This window comes from Nymphaea colorata, chromosome 3 (assembly GCF_008831285.2).
Source record: "Nymphaea colorata isolate Beijing-Zhang1983 chromosome 3, ASM883128v2, whole genome shotgun sequence".
In the NCBI taxonomy this organism is placed as follows: domain Eukaryota; kingdom Viridiplantae; phylum Streptophyta; class Magnoliopsida; order Nymphaeales; family Nymphaeaceae; genus Nymphaea; species Nymphaea colorata.
The window spans coordinates 26,481,253-26,508,311 of NC_045140.1; the positions used below are offsets into that span (position 1 = coordinate 26,481,253).

At 38.0% G+C, this 27,059-nt stretch overlaps 2 protein-coding genes across 5 annotated transcripts; one reads left to right on the forward strand and one right to left on the reverse strand.

The window, feature by feature from the left end:
- Positions 1-6,547: 6,547 nt before the first annotated feature.
- On the reverse strand, positions 6,548-13,069 carry LOC116251258 (uncharacterized). 4 transcript variants are annotated; one of them, XR_004171628.2, is made up of 10 exons: positions 12,183-13,069; positions 11,364-11,750; positions 11,017-11,237; positions 10,730-10,924; positions 10,538-10,630; positions 10,375-10,438; positions 9,264-9,307; positions 8,805-8,905; positions 8,100-8,142; positions 6,548-6,972 (listed from the first exon to the last, which is right to left on the reverse strand). XR_004171628.2 is itself a non-coding variant. In XM_031625417.2 (10 exons), exons 1-9 carry the CDS (start codon positions 12,472-12,474, stop codon positions 8,106-8,108), a joined length of 1,368 nt encoding a protein of 455 aa, XP_031481277.1. In that variant the 5' UTR covers positions 12,475-13,069; the 3' UTR covers positions 6,548-6,972; positions 8,100-8,105. The 4 variants fall into 4 exon arrangements, 2 of the variants coding, with proteins under 2 accessions (XP_031481277.1, XP_049933035.1); XM_031625417.2 differs by having other exon boundaries at positions 8,871-8,905; XR_007572946.1 differs by lacking the exon at positions 6,548-6,972 and adding an exon at positions 7,000-7,947.
- Positions 13,070-15,232: 2,163 nt separating this feature from the next.
- Positions 15,233-26,351, forward strand: LOC116250085 (flowering time control protein FPA). The gene is made up of 4 exons (XM_031623461.2): positions 15,233-15,438; positions 16,269-16,598; positions 23,329-24,554; positions 24,851-26,351. Exons 1-4 carry the CDS (start codon positions 15,436-15,438, stop codon positions 26,145-26,147), a joined length of 2,856 nt encoding a protein of 951 aa, XP_031479321.1. The 5' UTR covers positions 15,233-15,435; the 3' UTR covers positions 26,148-26,351.
- Positions 26,352-27,059: the final 708 nt, after the last annotated feature.

The following is a 27,059-nucleotide window of genomic DNA, read 5'->3' on the forward strand; positions in this document are numbered from 1 at the left end:
CTTATGAAAACTGTTCGCTCTAGGAGTTGTGGAAAATTTTTACCACACTAAAATTTTCCACAATTGGTCAGACTTTCATTTGAAGGCATGAATTTTTTTTCCCAGTTCTTTCCACCGCCCCAAAATTTTATAGGCGTTGTTTGTGGAAATTTTTTACCACACGAATTTTCCACAATTAGTCAAACTTCTGTTTCGGAGGCACGCAATTTTTTCCGTATGAAGGATGTTCGAAGAAATTTGTCCACGCAAGAACTTTCCACAAATGGTCAAACTTTTATTTAGGAGGCATGGTTTTTTTTTTTCTTTATGAAAACTGTTCGTTCCACCGCCAAAAAGTAGCGTAAATTTTTCATTTTATGTGAACCGTTCAGCTCACAAGCACTAATACAAGCCGAAAATGGAAAATAAGATGGCATTTTCACTTTCCATAAGGTGTCGCGTGATCAAAGAGCCCCATTATTCAGGAGGCTCATAGATTCAGCTTGACTCGATTAAGCTCATTTTGAACTCGAGTTTGAATTGAAATTAAGTTTGATATAAGGTCTGTTTATTTTAATCAAGTTAAAATCAAGTTCATTGAAGTTGATTGGTTCACGCATGTTAGAGAGCCTATCGCTCAATACCCTTGGGTTGAGTTTGATAGCCTCGTATCTTAGATTCAAGATTGCATTAAAAAGTGTGTTTTGATAGATTCTCAATGTCAATTTTAAATATACATTACAAAAAACCATGAATTTAAGCTTGAATGAACTATAAATTTGAGATGCTAGAGCAAACTTTACTTGATGTTTCAAAATTGACAAGCTGAGACCTATAAGGAGAAACTAAAAAGCAAATGAATGAATATGTTTTTGGAGGATCTTCAAGGACGGTTGAGATTAAATACCTCTTCTCTCTCTCTTTCTCCCTATCGTACGTTGCGTATAAAAAAATAGGACGGCTTATATTAATTCTCTCTCTCGCTCTCTAACATTAATTACTGTTTCTCTCTCAGTGGTTTCCTTTTCGACCTTTTGCATGCCTCGATATTGAGGTTGGGAGCCTCATAACTCTCCGTAGAAGCTCTTTTAGTTGACCGGAACGAAGAAAGTCTATTTTATGCAAAAAGTTTTGGTTTTGCCTCGAGCTCAATCTGAGTTGTTTTTAGTTGTCAAGCGGAGCTGAAGCGACTCTCGGCTCTTATTCACCCCTGCAACTATAAAACATTTATAATTTTCTCTGCAAATCTACTTCCCCAAAGTGGCAGCAGACCTCCTCTACTTTTCTAATAAACCTTGGGTTGATTTTCCCAGCACTAATTTCTTCCCGCATATCTCTTTCTCCTGTCCCATATCGAAACAAGGGAACCAGAATCATGATTCTGGAATTTTGATCCCAGAATCATAAAATCCTCGTTGAAACTCGAACGGAACGAAAATTCCATGTTTCTGCTGTATGTTTCATTCCAGAACTAATATTCAGTTATTTGATGGAACAAGCGCAGAATTTCTAGAACTTATTTTTATTGTTACATTTCTCCAACTGGTTATATGTTCATGGCCTCTAACAAGGGTCCATGTGTTAGGGGCCAGAAATGATTGAAATGCCTCTACTTGTTAAATGGAAGTTAAGCTAAAAGTTGAATGGGAAAGCATGCTCAATGAACATGAAAATAACTCACAAGCAGAGCTGTTTCGAAGACCACTCACTGCGTGGCTGCGCTCTGAATCTCATTCTTTGAAGAAATGCTGAACTCGAGAGCTCACTTGTCAGCTGGCAAAATACAAACAGATTACAGCCTTTCCATGATGCTGTATAGCACAAGCAACTCCACATGCATTAATTTTTGAATGGCTTTTGTCAGCAGGTCTTGAAAGCGATTTTTGCGAGAGTGACAGAGTCACAATTTCATGTTCCCAGCCATTAGGAGCATCATCAGATTTAGCATTAAAACCAACAATCAAATTAAAGCAACTCTGGTTTTTTTGGCTTCTAGTTACAGTTAGATGCATGTTAGCAACTCTGGTTCTTTTTTTTGGCTTCTACTTACAGTTAGATGCATGTTAGCAACTCTTTTTTTTTTTTGCTTCTACTTACAGTTAAGATGCATGGCATCCTTATCTTGGTTTTTGTACATTTTTTAGGTATACATATGATTCCTTCTTAATAAATGGTGGGGAGACTACCTCCCAGCATCCTTCGTGCATAACAAAAACACCACCAACTGTTATGAAAGCGCTTTCAACCCCAGGAAACTAATCACCGCGACGACCACCCTCATCCAACTAAACTTCCAATTCTTTTGTGTGATTGCCAGTAAAAAAGGAAAGGAAGACACAGGATAAAGAAATCAGTGTGTTCAGATATCAATGCAACTCAATATTCTCCATTACCAGACAAGTGTTCCGTCTTTCCAGAGTTCAATCGAACAGGTGTTCCTTTGTCGCTAACAAGCAGAATAAAAGTGACAGGAATCAATGACCTCAGACAATCAATGCGAAAAGGATTACAACAAAATAATGCTACGACATTGATATTTGGGATTGAGCGGAACTGAGCCCACCAATCTTCTGTGAACGAGAGAGGGAGAGATGCATACAGTCGAGCGGGAGGGAAGGCTTGTGCGACAAAGAGGGAAGTTCGCGTGAGAGAAGGGGAATTTTGATTCCAGAATCAGAATCTGATGCCCCCAAGGTTGGATCTTGATTCCGGGATTTTGATTTCCCTGGATGGATGAAATTTTGGCATTTTGATTGCAATTTTTAGAAATCAGGAATGCTGAAATCAAACGGGCCGTTTTTATTCCGGAATCAGATGGAAATTCTAGAATAAACAATGAAGCGTGTTGATGTGAACAAACCATGGAGCTCCGTCTTGATGCCTTAAACCCATTTGACGCAGACGAAGAATTTAACCTACTAAATCTACTAAATTTACAGTATAAAATTTTTCTCTCTTCTCCAATATAAGAGCATGTTTGATGTACAAAAAGAATTTAACGTGTTAAATTTAATCATATTTGAACACATGGTAAAAAAATTAGGAGACTTTTTTTCAGAACTATTAATAGTTGTTTTTTTTTTCTTCTTTCCAATTTAACGTGGAAAGAAATAAAAAGTTATCTTCAAAAACAACAAAATGCTGACACCTACATTAAGCATGCAGTACCAACAACAGTTTTTATGTAAAAAAAAATAACACAGTTAAAACAATAATGACTTTACTATGCTTTACTATGTGTTTGCAATTTACAAGGAAATGGATACAAGCATTTGAGCATGATATCTATGTTGATTTGCTGCATACAATGAAAGGTTGCAGCTTTCTACTTCAGCTATTAATTTCATATTATCTGGCTTTCATACTAACCAAATTGAACTAGGTTGACATACCTGGATTCCTGCAATCTCTACATCAGTTATGTTTTTGGGCGTTTCTGAAAGGGACCCAACGAGAGCAAGAGAGAAACCCTTACATGTGGCTATGGGGAACGGTGGCCCAGTGGAGGAGCAGCGACTGTGGTGGTGGCGGACTAGCTGTGCGCCGACAGTGGCGATGTGATGCTGCCAATGAACACATGCTGTTGGAGATGTTCTTGACTGCGAGGGAGGAGGAGACGCGAGCGGAGAAAATGGGCGTGAGAGGGACAAATCGAGAGCAGTCGATCGGGTGAAATTTCACCCGCTTAAAAGTCCAATATGTGAGCTCGGACTTTTGAGCGGGTGAAATTTCACCCGATCAAATAACATTTAATGGGAGAGCAAACATGCTGCTGCAGAGTGTATTGCCAAACCAGCTTGTTTACAGGACAAATTTTGAGCTCAACACAGATCAATCCGCATCGGATCAATATCAGAAACATGCATGGAGCAACTATGCAGCCTGTAAAGAAGCATGACTACTGCCCTTTTAGAGAAAGATCCATCAGAAATCCTCAAAACATTTAGAAATTTCAGTAACTGATTTCTTCCAAAAAGAAAGGCCCTCTTTTGCCTTCTACCCTACTCCCTTCCAAAAAGATACACTATCAAACTAGAAGCATGACTGATAATATCAATGAATATATTCCAGTAACCAGTATGTTCCAATCAGCCTCATCACCCTGTCAATTCTCTTGCCACGATTATGCTCGCAGACTGCTGCCATGCGATTCTTACCATTTATGGCTAATCCCAATATGAATAAGGAATTTACCAGTTTTCATAATCTGAGGGCAGTCAGTGGCAGAATCTCCTTTCGTCGAATCAATTCTAGTCTTAACACTATTGCTATGTTTTTTTTTTTCCAATGTAAATGCCTGCTAGTTGAAGCCAGTGTGCTTTTATTCTTTGTATGGCAATTTTTTGTATCTTATTTTTATCAATAAAGTGGTTGGAGAAGCATAGCCCAAAACCCTAGAAACAAAGGCATTGTGGAGGGAAAGGGGCCTTCGGGCCTCGATCTGGACGGTGGGTTAACTACTCACTCGCCAGAAGAAAGAGTTTCTCAAATACAACTTTTTGTATGATTTATTTACAGGAAAGATTTAGATTTACGGACCACAAGTTAAATTTCAACAGTTCGAGCAGAACTTCTTGGCATATTAAGGTAAACGCCTGCTATATGTCCGTAAGGTACGTGTCCTAAATGCGGAAACTTTTTGAATTATGAAAAAAATAAAAATTAGTGAACTTTGGTTTAATACCATCAAAGCGTCAACTATAATACTTATACACGTAACCTGTTGCTCGGTTGATATTATCAACCTGCATTAAATGAGTCAATTTGCATCAATTCCGCAAATGTGACCTAGTCGTCATCAATGATGGTTTCTGATACTAATCATTCACTAAGCTACAAGAATGGGCCATCTCACTAAAAGCTCACATGAGCCCACGTCTCAGTTTCATATCTAGGTTGGATCACACGCAAGCACAAGTTTGCAATTCCTTGAAAAAGTAAAAAGTCTCGTCCCCTTTGATAGCTAATAAAAGAAAAAAAAATTGATGATGATGTTTTTTCCTCTGTTCCCCACCTATTTTTTTGTGTTCCTGTCTTGATCAGACAAAAAAACCTTCTTTCTCACTCTATTAAAAAAACATCTCTCTTCTCATTAAATGTTTGTGAAACGAAAGACGGAGTTGTTCCATTACAAACCTCGTTTTTGGTCATCTTTACAAAGCAGTCGCTGATGATGACGTCAAACTATTATGACAGGAACTGATAGGACTAAATATTAATTATAACTTTGTCCTCCCCTAAAACCATTTTACCGAAGATGGGGTTGGTCTAAAATCATATAGTTTCTCAAGCCATTTCTTTACAAAGCTAACCGTATGATTAAATCAATACAAACTCGGCCCTTTTTCATTGTCCCCATCTGATTTTTAACCCGAAAAGTGCCAATCATTTGAATCCGGTTACGGAATCACATCTAAAGAAGAATTTTTTATGTTGGTGCAAAGTTTTTAAATACAAAATCATATCTACATATTGTTTTTGGAATATAATCCCAAAATTTATAAAGCTCAACATCAATTACAATAAATGATTCCTTCCACAAATAAGGTTACATTAGCCTCTTTTATAGTTATACGACCATTATAAAACGCAACCTACGCAGATTGAGGATCGACTCAAGCGAACTCATATGATCCTACAGGATCATGAGAAGAGAATACTGAGGATCTAAAGTCCATCCTCCTAGAACAAATGGATGGGTCACGTACTTTAAATACTTGTATTGTTGTCGGCTTTGAATTTACTCAGTTATCTCACTCCAAGCCTGTACTTCCCTCAACCAATTTTTTAAAGTCCATATCCCTGCTTCTTGAAATAGCAGGGGCAGGTGATTACCTAATGGTGCAACTGGAAGCACGATATTCATGGTTTAAGGCTAAAGTCTAAGCTAGATAGTCCAGCCAGAGAAGCCTCATAGAGACTTTTTAAGAGATCGAACTTTAATCTTCAAATCCTTCAACATTTTGGCACGTTTGAAAATGGAAATAAATCTGTCTGGAACAAACAAAAAAAAGCTGCTTGTGAGAGTTTCTCATATGGAATTATACTTTTTGGAAAACCTTCTTTTATTGTCATGACACGCAAAAAACAGATGGGAAATGTGAGAAAGAAAAAGGACTTGATGGCCCAGTGGAAATTCTTCCATCTATTGAGACAACTCTTGCTATAAAAAGCAGTTCACTCTAGTAATTTATTAATAGAAGTTTCTTCCCTTGAAAATATACATCCATACATACATAAATACATGCATACACGTTCAATTCAATACCAGTTTTTCCTGATATCTTTTCACTTTCAGATCTACGCAGAAAGGGCAGAAAAAAAAATTCAAGAAACGAATGGCAGTAGCACACTCCAAAGAGCTTTCTGCCAGCTGATCAAGGAGTCATGAAATGATTTCCCATAAAGGTACCTAACCGATTTCTATTCACAAAAATCACTTGCTATGTGCTGGAATTACATGTGGTCCCAAAAGGTGCAACACTTGGGAAAACCAAAAGGTCAGGTTTCAGGAAAGCATAGGACAAACCCATAAAGCTCATAATCATCATCATACTGGAAATGCATGGGCAAGAAACAAGTCAAAGACAATGAACAATTTTTACAATATTTCAAGTACCATATAAAAAGCAGAGAACAAGCAAAATACATTTTGGTTGGCTTCCTTGTTGCTCAAATTTCAAATATGAGAAGAAGCAGGAGTGAGCGACAGTATGCAGCTAAATGAATTAGACTGAGTGAATTTGTACCAGCGTGAACCCTAAAGAAGCCATGTTTACTGTGCTCTCCAAATAATGCATCAGAGGTGTCCTTGTTACATTTGCTACAGACTAGTTGCTATGGACATAATCTTACAACAGTACAGATATTCAATGGAAAGTAACAATCTTTTGAGTGAAATGGACCAGTTTGAGAGAAGCAAAACCCTTTTGACTGTTCTTTGAGCAATGTGCACATGAATCAGCAAAAAACTATACATTGCATGCTGAGTTCCTGCAAGAATGAGAACAGCAGCAAAAAAAAAGCATCAGTGCATGTTTTTCAAAATGTATTAAGTATAAACTACACATAGGCACATACTGAGCATCACACTTAGGTTTCAAGAAGCTTAATGGGAAACCTCAACTTCGATTGTTGGAGAAGGCTAAGAAGAATTCAGGGCACTGAAATGGCATAAATTCTCAAGAACAGTTCCTAACCGTCACATAAATGATAAGATAGCCTTCTTCAATTATATGAAGCCCATTTAGGAATTACAGGTTACAAAATACAGTTGCTTGCATGAGAAGTCGTTTTTTTGCAGTAATAATGCTCCAAGTGATAAGTAGCTCAATGTTGCTTCTTGGATAACTCCAGCCACATAGTTAGCAGTAACCACAATCATGAACTCCTTGGCCTGGCTCACACCTGAAGCGAATTCCTCGATATTCGGAACAGGAGGTGGTTGAACATTATTACTGGTCCTGGTTAGATAAGTTATAGTTTCAACTTTCAAGGTTTATAATTTGCTTACTTTAGTATCTTTTCAGAAGATGATTCCATCAATTCCACGGCTCCACTGGAGAAAATAAAATAAAGATAAAATCCATGGAAAAGGAAAATGATTGAAGAATGCTGCCAGTCAAACAGATAGATGACCATCCATTGCATCAAATGTTTCCACATATTCCATTACAAAATAACAAAATCCAAGAGAATCTATGTCCTTTAGACCCTGTTTCCATTTGTACATTACATTTCTTAATTTACTTGTGACATAAATTTCCTCCCAGTGGAAAGTTCCCACATTCCTGTAGACAGGAAATAAGATACATAGTTTTGACCTCCTACAAACAGGAGAAGTTCGCCATGTCACTCAGTCACTGTGAAGCAAGGCAGTAGAAGTAAATTAAAGAATTTGGTTATGTACTGCATACTTAATTTTTCTTATTCAATAACTTTTTGGCAGCAGGTTGGACAGGAACAAGTCTGAAAAAAATACAAAACAAGTGTTCATGAAACAGAACGTGGCAGACCAAGATTTCTACAGACCAAACAAACGTAAACCAAATGTTCATCAAACAGAATGTGAATATCACAAAATCAAACCGATGGTAGTAAGCAATTATGCAAATCCTCACCAATCTTTACTGAGTTCCTTCGACGATGCTTTGACTCAAATCCCTGCATCACAAACTCAAAGATTTCAACCCTGAGCTAAAATAAATAGACATATATTCTTTTAAGTGCTTATATTTAATATATAATACATTTGTGCACATGTGTGTCTAACCAATTACTTTTCTTTTCAAAAAACAAATTTAAAAACATGTATTACAAGAAAAAACCTAAACTAGAACATATATGGAGAACCACATGATCAGAGATTTGATTATATAGATACATGTAAGCCCTTTTTTCACAAAAAATAGGACATTGATTAACAAAAATATTTATATGATAAAGGGTGAAACATGACATTTTAGTACATAAAAATACATTTTATTAAAAATAAATGTTAAAAATGATTACACCAGTTTGCATATTTAGCACATCATATGGTGTGTACACTCATCATGTTCTCCCTTCTAGACATGGGAACTCTAGAAAGCATGAACCTGGGACATACATGAAAGAGGACAATCAACAGGAATACAGAAGAAGAAACATCTAACAATGCAGATACAAGTATGCCTAGATCCATAAAATAATCAAAGCGTGAATCTGGCATCTGTAGATCATCAGGCTAATCGATTCCCAATTATTAAAACTAATTAGCGTGCTCAATAGATAAGCTTCACCACTTCAGCAGTAAAAACATAAAAAACAAATTAAACAGGACTAACATAGGAGAAATTGCAAGTTGTTCTTTCAAACGCCCGGGATGGAATCAAACTCGATGGATTAATCACCTCATTGTTGCAAGAAGGCCCATACTTTCATCAACCTGCAAAAGAAAAAAAAGGGAGCATCTTGGGTAAGAATACAGGGCCGACATGTACAAAGTTACTAACAAGCAAGATAATAAACAAGAAAAAGGAAAATAGGAGCACATTTTATCTCAAAAACAAAGAAAATTGAAGTATATTTGCTGAATTAACCATAACAGATTGTTCAAGAACCCCGTGTTTTTCAAAAGTCAAAACATCTAAACAACACATGGGTTCTTCTTAAGAAATAAGAACTTCATTATAAAATAAGAGGGAAAAAAGGCTCCAATGACCTAACCAGCCAAACAACTGGGTTCTACTAATATACAAGAAAAAAGGAAAACAGATGCAGGAAAACCAATGACAATCACCTACCTCATGGTTTTCATCCAGACCAGTAGATAACTTTTTTGGACGACCTGAAATTGAATAATTGCACACAAAAACTTCGGCCGATGAGAAGTACATAATGCAGTAAGGGCTAGGACATAAAAGTGGTCAACAACAACACAGAAAGATATACCAAAGGACAGTTTATTTAATGCCATGAGAACCATAAGAACTTAGCAGAAAAACAACCTCATCTGATATTAACAAGCATTGAGCAAACATGCGAAAATGATGGAACTTGGAAGGAGAAGGACCATATCCCGCTTCAGCCCTTGACTTTTACTTATAAAGATATTGATTTAGACAAGAGAAAAAGCAAAACAACATGAATCTTTTCTTTCTGGCAAAGGATAAACACACAAATGTTATTTTTCAGGCAAACTGAAGTTTAGCTCTTCCCAATAAATTGATGCTTTAACCTATTTAAGCGAGTTTTTGTTGACCTTATGCTGAGCTCGAGCATGAATATTTCCAACGAATAATTGATCAGTTTCCCTTCAATATGAATACAAGCTCACCCAACAACTTTCTGTTCCACAACTAGATAAACTCAGATATTTAACATTATATGTACACACATATTTGTATATATTTTTGTGTACCTATTTGCTATTTTTTCTTTTTATTTGCTATTTTTTCTTTTTTTTCTTTTTACAAGCTTCACTTTGTTTATATACTCAGTCAAAGATAAGCAGAAATGACATCTTTTTTCATCGGATATTGTCCCTCGAAAATATGTTTTTTCACAGCTATAGAGCAAAGCTTCAAATTTTAAAATTTAGAAGCGATAGAATATGGACCTATGGTGAACTGCACAGAAAACAAGAATTGAGCAACCAAAAGAAGAAACCAACGAGCAAAATGATTTCCAGCAAAACAGTAACAAATAACAAAGTGTACAATAGAACTATTAGCAATCTGGAGAAAAAAGGAGATCTCCAACTGCAGAGACATGCAACACATAATTCATGAAATCCTAGTTAACTTTTGACATAATCATAAATAAGCATGTCCAAGTCAAATTTGACTAACAAAACCATTGTAATCAACAGTTGTAGCATCATATTCAACAAGTCCACAAAAGTAGAACCCATACCTCGCTTAGATTTGTGCACCTTTTCCCAGATATCTTCATCTGCAAAGCTTTGTTCCAATACTTTCTGTTATCATAACACACTCTCAAATGATGATAACGTGGATATTTCTGGAAATTAGTTCAATAAAAGATCACATTCAGTGCAGTTCACAGGTCTTCTCACCGTCTTCCTCTTACGAACACTACCACCTGGGAGATTCTTCCTGTTAAGAGCAGTCTGCTGGCTTCTACTGGCTTTATTTTTCTTGCTTATCCTCTAAAATCAGGTAAATTAAGTTATGTCAGTCACAAAACACCCTTGGTGAATGAAAAACAGGCGTAACAATTTGTGTATTATATTGATAGCACAACTCACGTCAAACTCTTCATCTCTTGTCTTTGCCACAAAAGCATCCCAGTCTTCTTCTTTTACATAAGATGGCTTCCGTGGTTCTATGCCTCTCTCAAGGTCTTTCTTGACTTGAACTAACAGTTTATACTTGTGTTGCCTGTAGCAAGATGAAATCTTTTTCCGTGTATAGCTCCTACTAAGATCAAAATTGTACCTCTCCTAAAATAAATCAAATTTTCATTATCGCTTCATGCAACAATTATCAATATAAAAAGTATTTCATAATTATGCATGGAACATAGGGCACATACCGTTAACATATTCAAAACTGTTTTATAGTCCTCGATTGGAACATCACCAATTTGTTTAAAATTGATGGGTAAAAATTGGCAGACAAATGAGTTGATCGATCTTTTAAATCCCCCAGCATTAGGTCCACTTGGACTACCATTTTCATCAAAATCCACAGTCAAACGCTTGGGAAAGTTACGACAACTTACACGGTCTACCTTTTTAGTCGTAATTCTAGTATCTGCGGGAAAAAAAAAGGTATAGGTCATGATGTGAGTCGTACTGAAGAAGTTAAATCTGGATCAACGACCAAGTGATGTAATAACATGCGCAATATATCAAGCTACTCAACCAAGATAGCACTAACCTTGCGATTCTGCAACAACAAAATCGGAATTCTCTATTGCTTCTTTGAAAATGTTATCAACATTTGTACTTGGATCAAGGATAGTCATGGCAAGATTATCTAAGATATTATCCTTATATCGGAGGTCACCATATTCGCTCCCTTCTTCTGGAGTCAAACTTGCATCTTCATTCATATTGATTTGAAGCATTTTCAAACCCAGAGGAAGCTGCTCTTCTTCCTCATTTGTCACTTCCTCCAAATTGTCGTTTTGTTCTTCGTTCACTCGCATGGCATCCATTGCAGCAGCTATTGTACAATTATTTGGAAAATCTTGATTATCTTCGTTGCCACAAGATAATCCTGAGCTGAGAGAAACATTAGGAACAGTCTCCAAATTTGTAACTCCTGCAAAATCAAGTCTATGTCAAATCAACGATAATTCACTAATTCCATAAAATTAAATGCAAAATGTGGCATGAAACATGTAAGAGAAACAGATCGTCAGAGTTTAGCAAGAAGGAGGGGGGGGGGGGACTATTGGTAAGAGACTGCCAGAGGGGCATTATGATTACCTATTGGATTTCACCCTGGCATTGTGACTTGTGAAATCCGTCATTAAACAGGAAAATGTTCGCTAATTTCATGATACTATTGAACGTCAAAACTATAGCCATCGAAGAATGAAACTGTTACATGAACTCTCCATAACCCACAAGATTGTGCAATAATTAAATCATCTAAAGAGTTATTGCAGAGTGGAGTTCCTTCTCTACTGGAAATCGGTTCCGCTATGAACTTAACAGATAAGTTTCCACCAAATTGAACAGAAACAAGTACCAGACTGGCGAAGCTGCTTGCGTCTGGAGAACAGAACCAGCAAATCCTCGTGAAGAGCCCGGATCAGCTGCGTCTGCGACGAGGCACGAAGGATTAGAGTGGATTGATAGCTTAGAAGGTTCTGCATCCTCTGCTTCTCCAAGTCCCCCGCTACAGATTCCCTCATCCGTTCCTCGCATAGCTTGATCTCCTTGTTCAAGCTATCGATCTTCGCCTCCTCGATCCTGATATTCGCGCACAGCTTCTGATGATCCTGGAGTACCCTACTGATCTCTGCCTCCACCAGCTCCATCTCCCGAAACTTCAAATCTTCATCCTCCTACATGCCGGACGGGGAAATCCTAAAACTTCGACGACTCCACATTAATCCTGAGAAATGGAAAATTCCTCAAAATTATTGGTCCAAGACCCGCGACTACTGAAGAAACCCTAAAATTTCGTCCTTTTCCATAGTCAGAGAAGCAAAATCGAACGCAACAGCTACGGAACACGCAACGTCTGAGATGGAACGCGTCCTAGAGCTGCCGTTCCTCTCGAATGTTTAAGCACCTTCATTCTGGTATAACGACGGCCAAATTTCCCAATTTCGAATCCCTAGAACCTCTAAGAAGTAACAGGAGAGTTCCTTTTCTTGTAGATTGACGAAGTCCTCAGCAGCATCTTTCAGAAACGGGATCAGAAAAAGGAGAAACACAGAAAAGGTACTGCAGAAAAAAAACGCTTGCTACTCCTCAATTCCAGTAGAATGTATATTGACAAAGCACACTAATTTGTCCGCTTCTTCATCGTAACAGTAGAACGCATAGAAAAGAGGGAGGAAGAGAAAGGTGGGGCGCAACACGAGTGGTTCTAATCTTGGAGGGAACAGAAACCGTGCTATGGGGAAGCCGGTGTAAAACCGGCACTTTACGTTTCCGCGAAAATTCCAGTCGAAAGTTGCGGGGAAAGTGCCTTAATGATCACTTATTTGCATGAAACGTCCAACCTCGTCGGTTATTTGACATTAACTGGACATTTTTTGTGCAATAAAACTAATATACTCGATGACTCGATGGGATCGAAACCTCGCAACCAAACTGATTGGAACAAGTGAAATGTTGAGGAACTATAAGAATTGAACAAACATATCCTTTATATGATTTTAGTGGGCTGGAAAAAAGTTCGAAGTCAAAGGCATTGAACGAAAGAGGGGGGAGCATACCAAGTATGGGCCGGTTGATTGTTCCCTAGTTTAAAATTCATAATATTCCAGATTCATTGATTAAAGTTTAGACCTTCTCCCTTCAATCAAATCGGACCTTTTATGAATGCAAAATGTAAGTTAAGTGATGTCAGGTGCGGATTCTAAATCTATCCTAAGATCTTTAATTTGACAAATCATATATTTTATCACTGATAAGCAAAGTGATGTCACATCAACCCGTAAATATGAAATTTGAAGTAATCAAGGGACTTCATAAAGAAATTCCAGTTTCAAGTTACATGACTAGACATCCTCACAGTTGGTCACGCGCAACTATTTTCGGGTAATGCTATATATAAGTTGTCTCACTCTCTCGACTTAGTGTTTGGTGAAGACAGTTTAAAAGATGAAGGAGCAGGGGCGAAGGGAAAGGGGTGATCTCCAGGAAAGCCGTCGTAGTGCGTTCTCTGTTTTTTGCTCGTCTGGCTTTTTTCCTTTCTCTCAACATGGCATATGGAACTCAAATTGGAGTTAAGAAAGTCTACATACCACGCGCAGTAAACACACCAAGGGAGTCTCAATCCTCGCGGCAACCAGTAGGAATCAAGTCTTTGTTTTCATTTTTTTGCGATTTTATGACTGCTATATTTTGTATTTTTATGCGTAGAAATACAATGTAATTACTTCTTTCAGTAAACATCTTTTTAAAAGAAAGAAGATACTTCACAAGATTCCTCATTGTTATCTCCCCTCCACGGCCCCGCCCTTGAACCAGAAGGATCTCAGGAAAACTCAGTCGACCTTTCTGCCGCTTTTTTGGTTGTTGCATCTCTCTAAAGTTGCAGTTATGGTAAGATCTTGGTTTATTCAATCATGGCCGCCCTTTGTTTTTTTTTTTTGGAAATAATTCAACACGCTGGCCACCAGCTTTCCCGAAAAAAGGGGAGATCTAGATCCCCTGGTTTTTGGAAGGCTCCAAATTCCACTCGAGCATCTAAATCCGAGTGGATACCAGCAAAAACATTTCTGAAACCCACCCCCTCGCATTAAAAAAAAAAGAGTTCATGCTTATATTTTCAAAAAAAATAAATTGGCATGCATAAAAGAGAAACCCCACCCTTCTCTCTATCCTTGTCAAACCTAATTTTATTATTATAAAGTGCAATTTAAACCTGCTTTTGACCCCAAACACCTTCTAAAACCTTTTTTTTTGGCAGCCATCACATACGTTAATTTACAAAGTTGGTTATGTACGTTGTATTGGTGCACAAAAATGTTATGCTTCAATACTGATAATGGCGAAAGATGATCCTATTTAATAAAAATGAAACTTTTTGTAAAAACAAAAAAAAAACAAAAAGACTCAAAAAAAGGATAATTTTTTTCAATAATTTGAAAAATGACTTATTTTTTAGTTTAGCATTGTGGGCAGGGCACACAGCGGCGCACGCAGCTTACTGCTGCTTTATTGGTTTTATGTGTATTGTTAATTTATGAGTAGTTTTAGATTTTGATTTTTTTTTATTTGTTTAGTTCACGATTTTAAATATTTTATACAACTTTATATGCCATATTCCATGACTAGTTGTATAAAAGAAGTTTTGTAATTACACAAAACTAAAGATTGGAAACAGGAAGATCATTGTTTTACAGTTTATTTTTTGAATTTATCTTGGGCGCCATGGATCGTATTTATTGTGATCTGTAATCATCGAATAAATCAACAGTAGCCACCAATTGTTGGCTGCTAACCGATTAGTGGTTACATTCTAAAAACTACAAACCTGAAAGCCCTTTCAAGAATAATGGGCAGGGTATTGGACCTATCTGAAACTCTCATTCCGCTTTTCGTTTGGCATCAGGCGGGCACTGGGCCATCGAGGGATTGCAAATCGGGAGGAGCGAGGACACAAAAAGGGCGGAAAGGGAAAGAGAAAGTACCAAAAATAGTTGCCGCCATCGTCGTTGCAGCGGAAGAAAGAGGAGCAGAAGGGGTTTTTCTCCTCTTCTCCCCTTTGGGTCCGTCCAGTTCTACCTGAAGACGTCTGAAGGCGAGACTCCTGGATAGTGATGGTAGGATCCCTGGGAACTGTTTGGCCTCGAGCTCTTTAGGGTTCAGTTGCGGGGCGAGGTTGATTGCACGATCTCATTGGTTTTGTGTCCTGTATTTGCCTTTTTGTTTTTTAGTTTCTCGCTAGTGGCGTGGAGGAGAAACTGTCGCATGGATAGATTTCTGATTCTTTTCAAGATTTGGGGGCTTATTTAAAATGTTGTTTACTGTCCTTTTTTTCGGCATTTTCGTCTCCTTGAATTTCAGTCATGAGGTCCTGCTATCTTTTTTCCGAGTTTCGTTCGGCGACCATCTCATATGTCATTTTTTCTCTCGATAATTACTTCACTATCTTTTTTCGGTTTTTTTTCCCGTGCGGGTTCATTTGGTTTTCATCATTGCCATCATAAAATTTAGGGTTTTGTGGCCACTTACAATATGTTGCCGATTTCTGTTGCACTTTATTGCAGGCACGAATGGGTTGTATTTTGTTTTTCACGTTCACTCTTGTTTTAGATTCACGATACTATCTTTTCTCACTTGCGGTTTTCTCTCTTTTATTGCGTTCCAAATTTTGTAATTTTTTTACAAAATGAATCGTGGTGGTGGCTGTTTCTGTTGTTTTGTTAGACCAGTTGACTAATCATGCTAGTAATGCTGGTTTTTGTTATTATGGTTTACGACGAATTTCAACATAGCACGTGCATCTGCTCTCCTGTAAATATGTTAATAAAATTTCCGGTTAGGTAACATATTTCAACATAGACAAGGAGAACTAGTGTGGTATAATCGTTTAGATGAAATGGAAGATCTCCATATTCTGTTCTGATCGGTTCTTTTTGTCTCTGTGTAGATGAGGACGGGTGGCAGGGACAGGTTTCATAACGAGTATGCGCCGAGATTAGAGGAGAAGGGAAGTTTTGGGTCTGCAACGAGAGCGGATCACAATGATGAGCAAGCTTCTCGACATCTTTGGGTGGGCAATTTAAACCCCCGTGTAACAGAGAGCATTCTTGCAGAACAGTTCCTAAGATTTGGCGAGCTAGACAATATAGCGCTCTACCCCAGCCGCGGCTATGCTTTTGTTAACTTTAGGAAAGAGGAAGATGCATGTCTTGCAATGCGAGGGCTTCAAGGAGTTGCTGTTGCAGGCTTTCCTCTGAAAATTGAATTTGCGAAGGGGGTTAGTTTTGGATCCATTTTAACCTTCCCGGCTTTTCTCCATTATCATTTTCTACAGTTATTGCCAAGTTGTTTGTTCTTTCTCAGCCAGTACGATTTCCTATTAAGCTTCAATGTAGATTGTTATGTTGTAGTTGGTACTTGGGACACAAGGAATGCATAAATATGTTGATATGAAGCGTTGGTGGACTCATCCTTTAGTGTTATGACACAACTTTCTGTCAATAAGCTAGACCAGATGAACCACAAAGCAATCTTGGATACAATTATACCATAATCCAAACAGTTCTGGCGTCCATCTTTTCTCAGGTTCCTTGCAAAATTAAATGAGATTGCCTTCCCCTTAAAAGCAAATGAATTCATTTCATCGCACTTTTGTAGACTAATAACACATGGACACAAGAATTTGGAGCGATAAATTTGAATTTATATTTAACAGGTGTGCTGAACACTTGAAATATCTTTGATAGTACACTTGAAATATCTTTGATAGTAAGCTTCAAAATATTTAATAATTATTGGAATGACAATCTTGAGATTCCTACATGCTTGTAACCTGTAAGAGCAAGGGTATGGCAAGAGACATGTTAATGTTAACGGACTGATTGTAATGTGTGAACCTGAAACAATTGGAGTTCTGATACAGGCTACATTCTGCTAATACACTGAACTATAAAACTGAATTTTCTTTGGGAGTGACTCCCAAGCACCCATAACTTTTAATACAATTGGCACTTATAAAAAAATTGGCACTTATGAAGAATGACACAAATTGAGTCCTTCAGCCAATGTGCATTCATTTAATACCAAGCACAAGAACTATCAAGAGGGGGAAAAGCTATAAAAAGAGACCCTTGTTCATCTGGCCATTGCTATAATTCCTTCAGTTCATTACAACACATGGCCCTCTATTCATTCTCATGCATGAAGATTTGGTAATATGTTAAGGTATTCTATGTCGGCAGCTGATGCATATACTCCACCATTTTCCTTTCAAAATTAAGAAGTAAGTCACCTGAAACACTGAATTTAACAATTCTGAAAGAATGAAACTAACATGAAATACCTACACACGATGTCACACAGGCATACGTAAGGAGCCATTGTGTGCCTTTTCTTATGCAATTATTTTCAATAAGTCAGTATATAAGTGACATGGCACGAACACATTGAAGCATCCCATTGGCCTGAATCTTAAATAAGCAGCATTTTGGTGAGTTGAAGTTCCTATAAGTCAAACTGGAATGCAAGTCAATTCATACATGTTGCACACAGTTCAATAATATGCTTGAAGTTCATGGAGGTACTGATTGAAAGCATCTAGGCAGTAATTTACAATATCAAGAGTGCAAAATTTAAAAATGCAAAAACATTGGTGCTATGAAATATTCACATTTATGGCATGTTTATGCTACAATTATGTGTGAGGAAGTCTGATAACAATTAAAAGTTCACTTTAATGTTAAACCATATGACCTTAATCTGGAGGAGCTGATCTAGCTTTTTTGGTTGCAAGCTGTATGTTTGGCATTTTCTCTTAAGAGGCATTTGATGTCTTAGAATAGTACTTGTGGAAGGAGAATTCTGGAAACATTACTCCCGGTAAAAGTGGAATGGGATAAAAATTCCAGGTTCCATTTGGCCCTCTGTTTGATGGCCTGGAATTCTTATCGCAGGCACTTTTTGAAACAGGAAAAAAGTTCTGGAATAGAAAAAATGAACTTGTGATAGCAGAAGAATTATTTCATCGTCTATAAAATGTAAAGACCGTATGTGCATTGTTACTTTGATCACATGTGCAACTAATTCAAACTCAAATTAGGACATGGGTAGAAAACTCACCTGAAAATTGGAACACCAATGGCTTATAGCAATGTAAAAGTTGTTAGCATACTACTGTCACCTAACTGCTTAAGAAAGAGCATTTAAATGGACACTGAGATGTAACCATTTATCCAGGAAGACCCGATTAATTCCCGCACTTACAAAATGGAGACGCCCAAATTGTCCTACTTGTTTGGAATAATTTTGGGGGAGGGAAAAAGAAATCTAGCTATATGAAGAATTTCTGGGAAAAAGAGGAAAATTGTCGTATCAACATTTAGAAGAAGCTACTAATCCTTTTTCCCAAAGAGCCAATCAATGCCTTCTTTCGCCTCTGCACATAACAGATGAAGCTGTACCACGTCATAGGAAGCCCCCATAGCCTTGTCCACAATTCCTTTCCTATCATAGCTAGATCCCAACAGGCAGAATGCCCTGACATTCTCCAGGCTGAGCTTCACAGCCTCTAGGAAGTCAGAAACTGCCGAATCAAGCTTCTTCCACTGACTCCTTTGAGATGATGACAAGGGTGGAGGCAAGGAGGAGGACCTCAAAAAGGAGGTCTGCCCTCTTGTAGAGGGCATCACCTCTCTCTTGTGGGGCAAGGGACCAGATGACTGGGGGAAGGAGGGCGGCATTGAGTGAGAAAGGGGGCAACACAGCGGTGGCCTTGGAGATTGACGGAAAAGGCCTTGAGGATGGAGGAGGGAGCATCAAAGGATAGAGGGCGATGGCGATGTGCTGCAGAGAAAGCTGTGCTCGATCTGCTTCGAGCCCTAACGAGCAATTTTATTTCCTGGTATAAAAGTCAAACCTCTCAGGGTATGACCTTAATTTCAGAAACGTATTTTCAAAATCGTTTCTAGGACCACTTTCTTGTGTTCAGTAGTAGATTCTGATTTTTTAAAAATCGGATCATTATCCCTTTTGCACGGTGGAATTCTCTGTCATCAATTCTCCCCCCAACATTTTAACCACCTATTTATCAGATTATCCATGACAAAAATTTTGTTTGGTAATTTATCTTGAGCATATGTTTAGGGTTTTGTCTTCCCATTAATTAAGAAATCATTTCAAGAAATGCTGCCGCACCCTCTAAAGTATTATCCCGTGACTAATATTGCTTTTTGAAATTTACAATAAAGGACATTTCTTGAGCTCTTATATGGAAGACATTCACTGGCATCAAGTCCTGTTTGCTTTCTCATATGGAGGAAAGCGGTAGTAAAATTATTTTCCTATAGTTATGATTTGAGTTTAGGTTATGAATAATTTATTGATAGTCTAATTCTAGTAAAATTATTTTTCCTATAGTTATGATTTGAGTTTAGGTTATGAATAATTTGTTGATAGTCTAATTCTAGTGGCATCTAACAATTGTTTAGCCCACTTTCTCTATAGAAGTTCTGACTAGGAGTTTCATGGGCTTGGTAAATTTGATGCATGAACAACAATGATGTATGATATTTGTCTTGAACTTTGGTAGGTTGGATCTAGTTATAGTTTGTAGCCATTTTTTGTTTAGTTTATCTTTGGATATGCAGTTAAGACAAAGTAATCACGTATGCCAGGTGTTGAAAGTGAGTTAAGCATGCAGGGCTTAGAATATTTTCCTGTGACATTTTTTCATGTTTCATGGTTTCAATGAAATTATGGTTTCTGCAAAGTAAGAAGTCTCGGACTTGCATATTTGATGCTTGTTGTATATTCTGTGCACAATACCTGTAGTTATTGTGGCTTTTATCGGCAAATATTAACTGTTTATATTTTGGAGTTTCTATGCACTTACCAAAGCATGCCAGATATACTATGGTGACATCTGTTTGCCACATCACTCCCATCTCCTTGATCATCTTTAGCATCTTTCACAACTTTCACATCCCATCTGCTTAGCAAATACATCTATTGAAATTTCCAATTTCTTTGTTCATTACACACACACACACATATATATATATGTGTGTGTGTGTAAAAACTGAAATCAGCTGGCTACCTTTGTGGCCGGATGGTTGTTTTTTTATTGTGTGTCACTAAAGACCATCATAAAAGGTGCACTCTATCGCTGAAAACTGTGGTCAAGCAACTAACCATTGCAAATGCACCTTTTGCGATGGCTTTTAGTGACAAAAAAATAACCATCCAGCCACAGAGGTAGCCAGGATGATTTCAATGCCTTATATATACATATATGTTTAGGATGTTTTTCTTTCTTAGCTTAATATGCATATTCAATTCTGAGTATGTTTTTATTTTGTTTAACTGCATTTTTCTTCATGTTGGGCTCTTTAATTGCATAATTGTTTGATTGCTAGCAGGGACACAGTTTCTCAATCCTCATGCCTATATACATGTAGACTTCCATTTATAAGATGAAATCTCTGTAGTGCTCCTCGTTCTGTCTTAATACTATGTGATTAATTAAACTTGAATGGCTTAAGTTGATTCACTGTAACACATAAGGTTCTTCCTCACAGTTTTTACATCATATTCACATGTTTGCTCTCCCCTGAACATTTGTATGGCAGCACCTTTTATAATAATGACTGAACTAACGTCTCTTTCTATACTCAACTATCTTCAAGTTGGAGCCTGTGACTGCATAAACATGTGGAGACTATCATCTACCACTGTTATCATTAGCAAACAACACTAAAAATAAGCAGTATAATAGTCATACTTCATTACTTTTTCATTAGCAGTTCGGTTGTTGATCAATAAAGGACACTACCAATCATATCAAGATAATCATCAATGAGGTTCGTATCCTGTATCAGCACCAATTTTTGCTCGAGGCAAATGATGTTGAGTTTGCGATAAGAAAGTTTCCTTGCTGTGATTGGATCTTAACTGGCATCATCTTAATGGAACCTGCGTGCATCTCACATAAACAAAGCATTTGCATACGAAAAATAGGCATGCCAATTAAACGAGCCATTACGTTACCATCTCTAGCTGGTTTCACTTTCATAAGTAACCACGTTCTTGATAGTCACGACCCTTACATATCAAGTTAAAGGCAATAAAAAAACTTCACCAATATTATCTGGTTCCAAGTTCCGAGCTCTATCTATTTTGCTGGCTTCATGTTAACATGTCTGCCAGGCTTTTGTCGTCATTGTACAGACATTTTTCTGAAAAAGGGCAAAAATCATGTCAGACTTTTGCTTTTGAAAATGGCTGTATTTTTTTGGTTAACATGATTTATATAGCTTGAGGCATTTTGATCCACTCATGGAGTTCAAATTCTGGCGAACTAAAGTTTAGTGGAGCTCTATTCATTTAAAAAAACTAATCTGCCCTTCAATCATATGTACAAGATGGTACCAGAAGACTTGAAACCCTGTACAAATTACATTAGGCCTGTTCTGTGACTTGTCGTTTCTGGAGCATTATCAATTTATCAGCAACATGAAAATGTGTACCAACTTTCCGTACTGCAGGCTTGCTAAAAGAATATCCCTTCTGGACTGGAGGAATTTGGCACGTAGGATAAGAATAAAAGACAAAATGGTTTCTTGTGGAAATGACACAGCAAACAATTCTAGTAGCACATTACTGGAAAGGATGTGGAGAATTTTGAGGTTGTTTACTGCTGTTTGATCGCAATTGCAAATGTATGCACAGTTTTTCTTGTCACAGTAATGTGGTAACCTCATCCGGTCATGGCTCACTGTATGGTCTTAACATGCTTGTTGGGATACCTTTTTCACCATTCCCATTGCGACCAGTGCATGCAAGGGTTTTGTAAAAGCTCATTTCTGTTAGCAATCTGGAACCATGCCAGAATTGTCTTCAACAGAAAACAGAGGGAGGACGAAGATGGAGTCCGCAAGAAATCACAAAACCCTAACACACAAAAGAGTTATCTAATCCCCTTTCATTATAAATTAAATGATTTATTTTATAAAGGATCATTATATCCTTAATAAGTAATGATAAATACAACAATATATACATACAACAGTTGATGTTTAGACCTAGGATCGTGTCCCAACATAAATCATATCAACAATTTCACCCTGAACACTTACTGCAAATAACAGTGCAGCCTGAATGCTGCTATGAAATGTAAGACAAGGAATTTGCAAATAAATACCAATTCCGCATTATGGTGTTGGGGAATCTGAGTTTTGGTTGAAAGGCATAACGTTTCATGGCACTTTTTGGATTTTATAGAGAGGGGAGCATTTCCCTGGTGGTATGTATAATTTACAACTTCATTTGTATCATGGTTTCCTTACCTGGTGTACTTTGCATGTCGTGAGAGCTTCTTTGACTATGAATTTGCCCGTGAAAAGGTAAATCAACGTATACTTACCTGTTGTTTCAAATGCTGCTTATCTGCAATCTTACCAAAAAAAAAAAAAAAATGCCCGATGTTATTTTGCGGAGCACTTAATGTTGTACTTTGGGTGGAGAAGACGGAAAAACTTTTGGGTTTTCTGAGGACTTGCATAGAATGTGTTGTTAGATCATATGCATCATCTAATTAAATGCTGTTAAATTGTGCTGAACTGCTAGAAGGAGAAATTAACGTTGGACTTTCTCATGGATGCACTGAGAGCATCTACTTCCTAAATACTTAATTAATTCCTCGTCCTTTTCTGATGCACATATTGATGTAGGGGGATACTCTAGCTGGATGACTATCAAATACTTAACTTTACAAAAGCTGTTGCTAATATTATGCTTTAGCTTCAAAGTCAAGAAATTTGAAGGTTCTTACTAGACTACTTTGTTCTGCTATGAGATGCAACATCTGCTCGAACACTAACTTGAACCAAGCTTAATCATAATCACTCCAAACCTCATCATGGGTATTTTGTCTTTTTTCTTCAGGTATTGTAATTTAAATTTATAATTTCGAGGATTTTTCTGACTGTTAATTGAAAGCTCTGGAATGACAGGACCGGCAATTATCCTCATTTTCACTAGGTGCAGGGTCTCAGCAGGATTCCTTTGAAAGAAACTTTGCTGATTGTTTGGCACCATTTCCTCCAAGTGATTCAAGGTTTTATGGTTCTGATGTAGATACATTTCATTTTGACAAATCCAAAGGGGAAAAGGGTGCAGAGCCTAGCGAGGTGCTCTGGGTAGGATTTCCTGTGCAGCTAAATGTTGATGAGATGAGCTTGCGGAGGGCTTTCTCTCCTTTTGGTGAGATTGAGAAAATCACCACATTCCCAGGTCGTAGTTATGCTTTTGTGAAATTCAAGAGTATAGTATCGGCATGCAGAGCAAAAGATGCTCTCCAGGGAAAACTATTTAATAGTCCTCGCGTAAATATTTGCTTTTCAAAGAGTGAAATTGGTCCAGTAGACCGTGCAAGGAGTTCAAATGATCCTCTCATGACATCTATCAGGACAGCTGGTAATGCTGGATATAATAGCAGAATTTTTCACCAGGATAAAGGTCTTGATCAAAAGGGGGATTTTGATATGACACCTCCTCATTTCCTTTCAAATTTTGAAAGGAAGTCGCGAGATTTTAGTGTTAATTGTGTTGACAATGTAACCTCTCAAGGAAGTCCAGGCTTTGCATATAACATCGCTGGAAAGCATGAAAAGATGAATTTTCAGGTGCATGAAACTGAATCAGGATTTTTGGATAAGATGCAGGAGTTCCCCAAGGGTCATGTCATCGACAAGAGTATATCCTTTCATGGTATCTCTCCAGGAAGAGCACATCATGATAGTCCTCATTTTGAACATTCTTGGGATTTGCCAGATGAAGATACACTTTTCAGGGAAAAAAAGAAACTGAAGCTGGGGTATTTTCCTGATAAAGATCTTCCAGAATATTCTGTCTCAAACTCATTGCAAGGAAAACATGGTCCTCAGAAGCCATTCCGTGTAGCAACAGAAGTTAAATATGATATTGATACTGAAGTTCCTTTCAGCCTTAGGCAGACACCTGGACTACAAAAGAGTGATCTATGGAGTTCAAATGATAATGCTGAAACAAGTTCTGTCCCTCTGCTTAAGAAATTTGCTAAGTTGGATAGATTTTCTCATGGGCCAAACCGATCTTCTTTAGATGAGGAATGGAAATGGGAGGGTACAATTGCCAAGGGAGGGACTCCGGTCTGTCATGCTCGCTGCTTTCCTGTGGGGAAAGTTCCTGATATTACATTGTAAGAACTAGTGGCTATTATTTTATTTCCACTTGCATTTGCAATAAGAATTTTGTGTATGCTTTGCAAGACTTGAATGTAGTAGATAAGAACGCTATGCATGTTTTATGCAGCTATGTACTGTCATGCACTGCAAGTTTAACAATTGCTTTCATCCTTCCGTGGCACGTCTGTTTTACAACGTCAGCCTGGTTGATTTCTGGTGTTTTGTAATTCTGCTGTATTTCCAGTTATTTTTTATGCTGTATTCTGGATTTCCTGTTAGTGAAATTTTAGTAATTCATTTCATGTTGCAGGCCAGAGTTTTTAGATTGCACTGCAAGAACTGGTTTAGACATGCTTGCGAAACATTTCTCTCAAGCATCCGGAGTTGGTGTTGTCTTCTTTGTCCCTCAATCTGATGCTGATATAGTCTTTTACAATGAGTTCATGCATTACCTTGAAGAGAAGCAGCGAGCTGCGGTTGCTAAGTTGGGTGAAAAGACTACATTGTTCCTGGTCCCTCCATCAGATTTCTCTGAGAAAGTTCTCAAAGTTCCAGGGAAGATGAGCATCTCTGGTGTGATATTAAGCTTTCAACATGTGAACGCTTCTTTGCAGCATTCATCAGAATCCATGAATTCACAGCATCTTCCTCCTAATCATCATGTGGATGATGTTATATATCATGACGACAAATCTGTTACAGAGGTGCCGTCACCAAATTCCAAACTGCCAGTCTGGAAGGATAGGTTCTCTCGAGATGCATCTATGGAACCTATTTCTTCTGCACGCTATCCCCTGGCATCTTGGAATAAGGTTGATGCACTCGAGAAGCTTCCCTATGCTGGACGTTTAATGGGCTCAGTAGCATCATCCTCACCCATTGGTGACCGGGCTTCTAAAGTGTTATCTGAAACTGGCGATGAGCGTAATCAAGCTTACAAGCGAAATGAAACTGTTTCACCACTTCAAGGCTGGAAAGCAAGTTCAGGGATTGGGGATCGTGCACCCCTCAATCCATCTTATGGGCCTCATTCTTCTGAAGTTTCTAGAGCTGAAGAGTATCTTTTAGTCAAGAAAAAGCTAGCAGAAGGAAGTTCAGGCCAATACATTCCTGAGAACCTTACTCCTTTATCTAAAAGTGCAGTTCCTCAACTGCAGACAAAGTCTCAAATGTCTTCATCCACGTCAGTTCCACAGCTTCCTCCTGAACAGCTTGCACAGTTGGCGTCACTTCTCATGCAGAAGCAATCATCCACATTATTGTCAACTTCATCAACGAACATAAGCTCCAAATTGGCTTCTCTGTCACACGAGCCCGTTCAGAATTCCAGTTTTCAGGGTAATACATCTGCTCCTGAACGGTTGGCTTCCTCATATAGACAAGTTCATCAGTTGCAAGAGCACACATCAAAGAGTCAACCTGTTCCTGTTCCTCTCATTAATGACTTGGGAGTAAATGCACAAAACCCTGAAGCTACAGAAAAGATTTTGCAGCATGGCAAGGAGGGTGACTCTGATCCACAGAAGCGTCTTCAGGCAACGCTGCAGTTAGCAGCAGCCCTTCTTCAGCAGATACAACAACAAGCGAAGTCCACTGATAGGCCTTAGTTGTGATACCTGAGTTTTCCATGCACATGATGTGTAAGCCCTACAGTATCTTTTCATTTCACCAGTCTGTAGCTACTACATGGCATATTTTGTTGAATACTGCAAGTAGATCTAAAAATCAAACTTTTGTGGCTTTGGCCTATGCCTCGATAAATGGCTTGTAGATCTTATCATGTACAGGTTAATCTGATTTCCTTTTATTCATCCTTGTTGCATGTTCTTATCATATATGCTGATTCAGCATCTTTGCTCTGTCAAGTTTTTGCTACACTTATTTTATTCAGAGATGGAAATTTTTCTACATCAAGCTGCAGTTACCCTGGCGTTCTCACCTTGCAAGCATGGGGCACTTCTTAGACTTCTGACCAGATCTAAAGCACTTATAACTTGCTATGATTTTGCATGTAACAGAAAAGATATTCTGAACTCCCATAGTGAGATCTTCTCTATTGCACTGGGTGACCACTTGGGAATCATGAATAAGAAACCTGTGAGCGGAAAAAAGAAGAAGAGGCAGTTAGTATTTTATGCATTTCATGAGGTCTTTTAGTGTTCTCTGGCTAAATGGTCCAATTTGCTGGCCTCCTTTTGTAAACATTTGGCTTTTGATCTCCTTTTGATGATTAATGTTTTTGGGTCGGTGATCCAATTGTCGTTGGATTTAAAGCTGAAAATTGTACAAGTTTGACCCTTCGATATTGGGTGAACCTGTATGGAGAAAGTTGGCAGATGAGGTGGCTCATGTCTATGTTTCTCTAGTTCCTGGGGTCTAGTGCTCGTTAAAGCCATTACTCTTGATGGGGATTCTGGTTTCTGGTTTTGATGATTTAACAATAACTTTGTTAAGCTTCGATCTGCAAGTGGGGAATGACCAGCTAGGCAGAAATACTATGCGCCATACTGCATAATGAA

Excerpts from the sequence above, each read along its gene's own strand:
- LOC116251258 (XM_031625417.2), bottom strand. The coding sequence starts at position 12,474 with ATGGAGCTGGTGGAGGCAGAGATCAGTAGGGTACTCCAGGATCATCAG. Across the intron at positions 10,439-10,537 it reads GTGTTCGTAAGAGGAAGACG|AAAGTATTGGAACAAAGCTT; the intron begins GTGAGAAGACCT and ends TTATGATAACAG. Across the intron at positions 8,143-8,870 it reads GGCCTTCTTGCAACAATGAG|GGATTTGAGTCAAAGCATCG; the intron begins GTGATTAATCCA and ends TTTGTGATGCAG.
- LOC116250085 (XM_031623461.2), top strand. Across the intron at positions 16,599-23,328 it reads AAATTGAATTTGCGAAGGGG|GACCGGCAATTATCCTCATT; the intron begins GTTAGTTTTGGA and ends CTGGAATGACAG. Across the intron at positions 24,555-24,850 it reads AAAGTTCCTGATATTACATT|GCCAGAGTTTTTAGATTGCA; the intron begins GTAAGAACTAGT and ends TTCATGTTGCAG.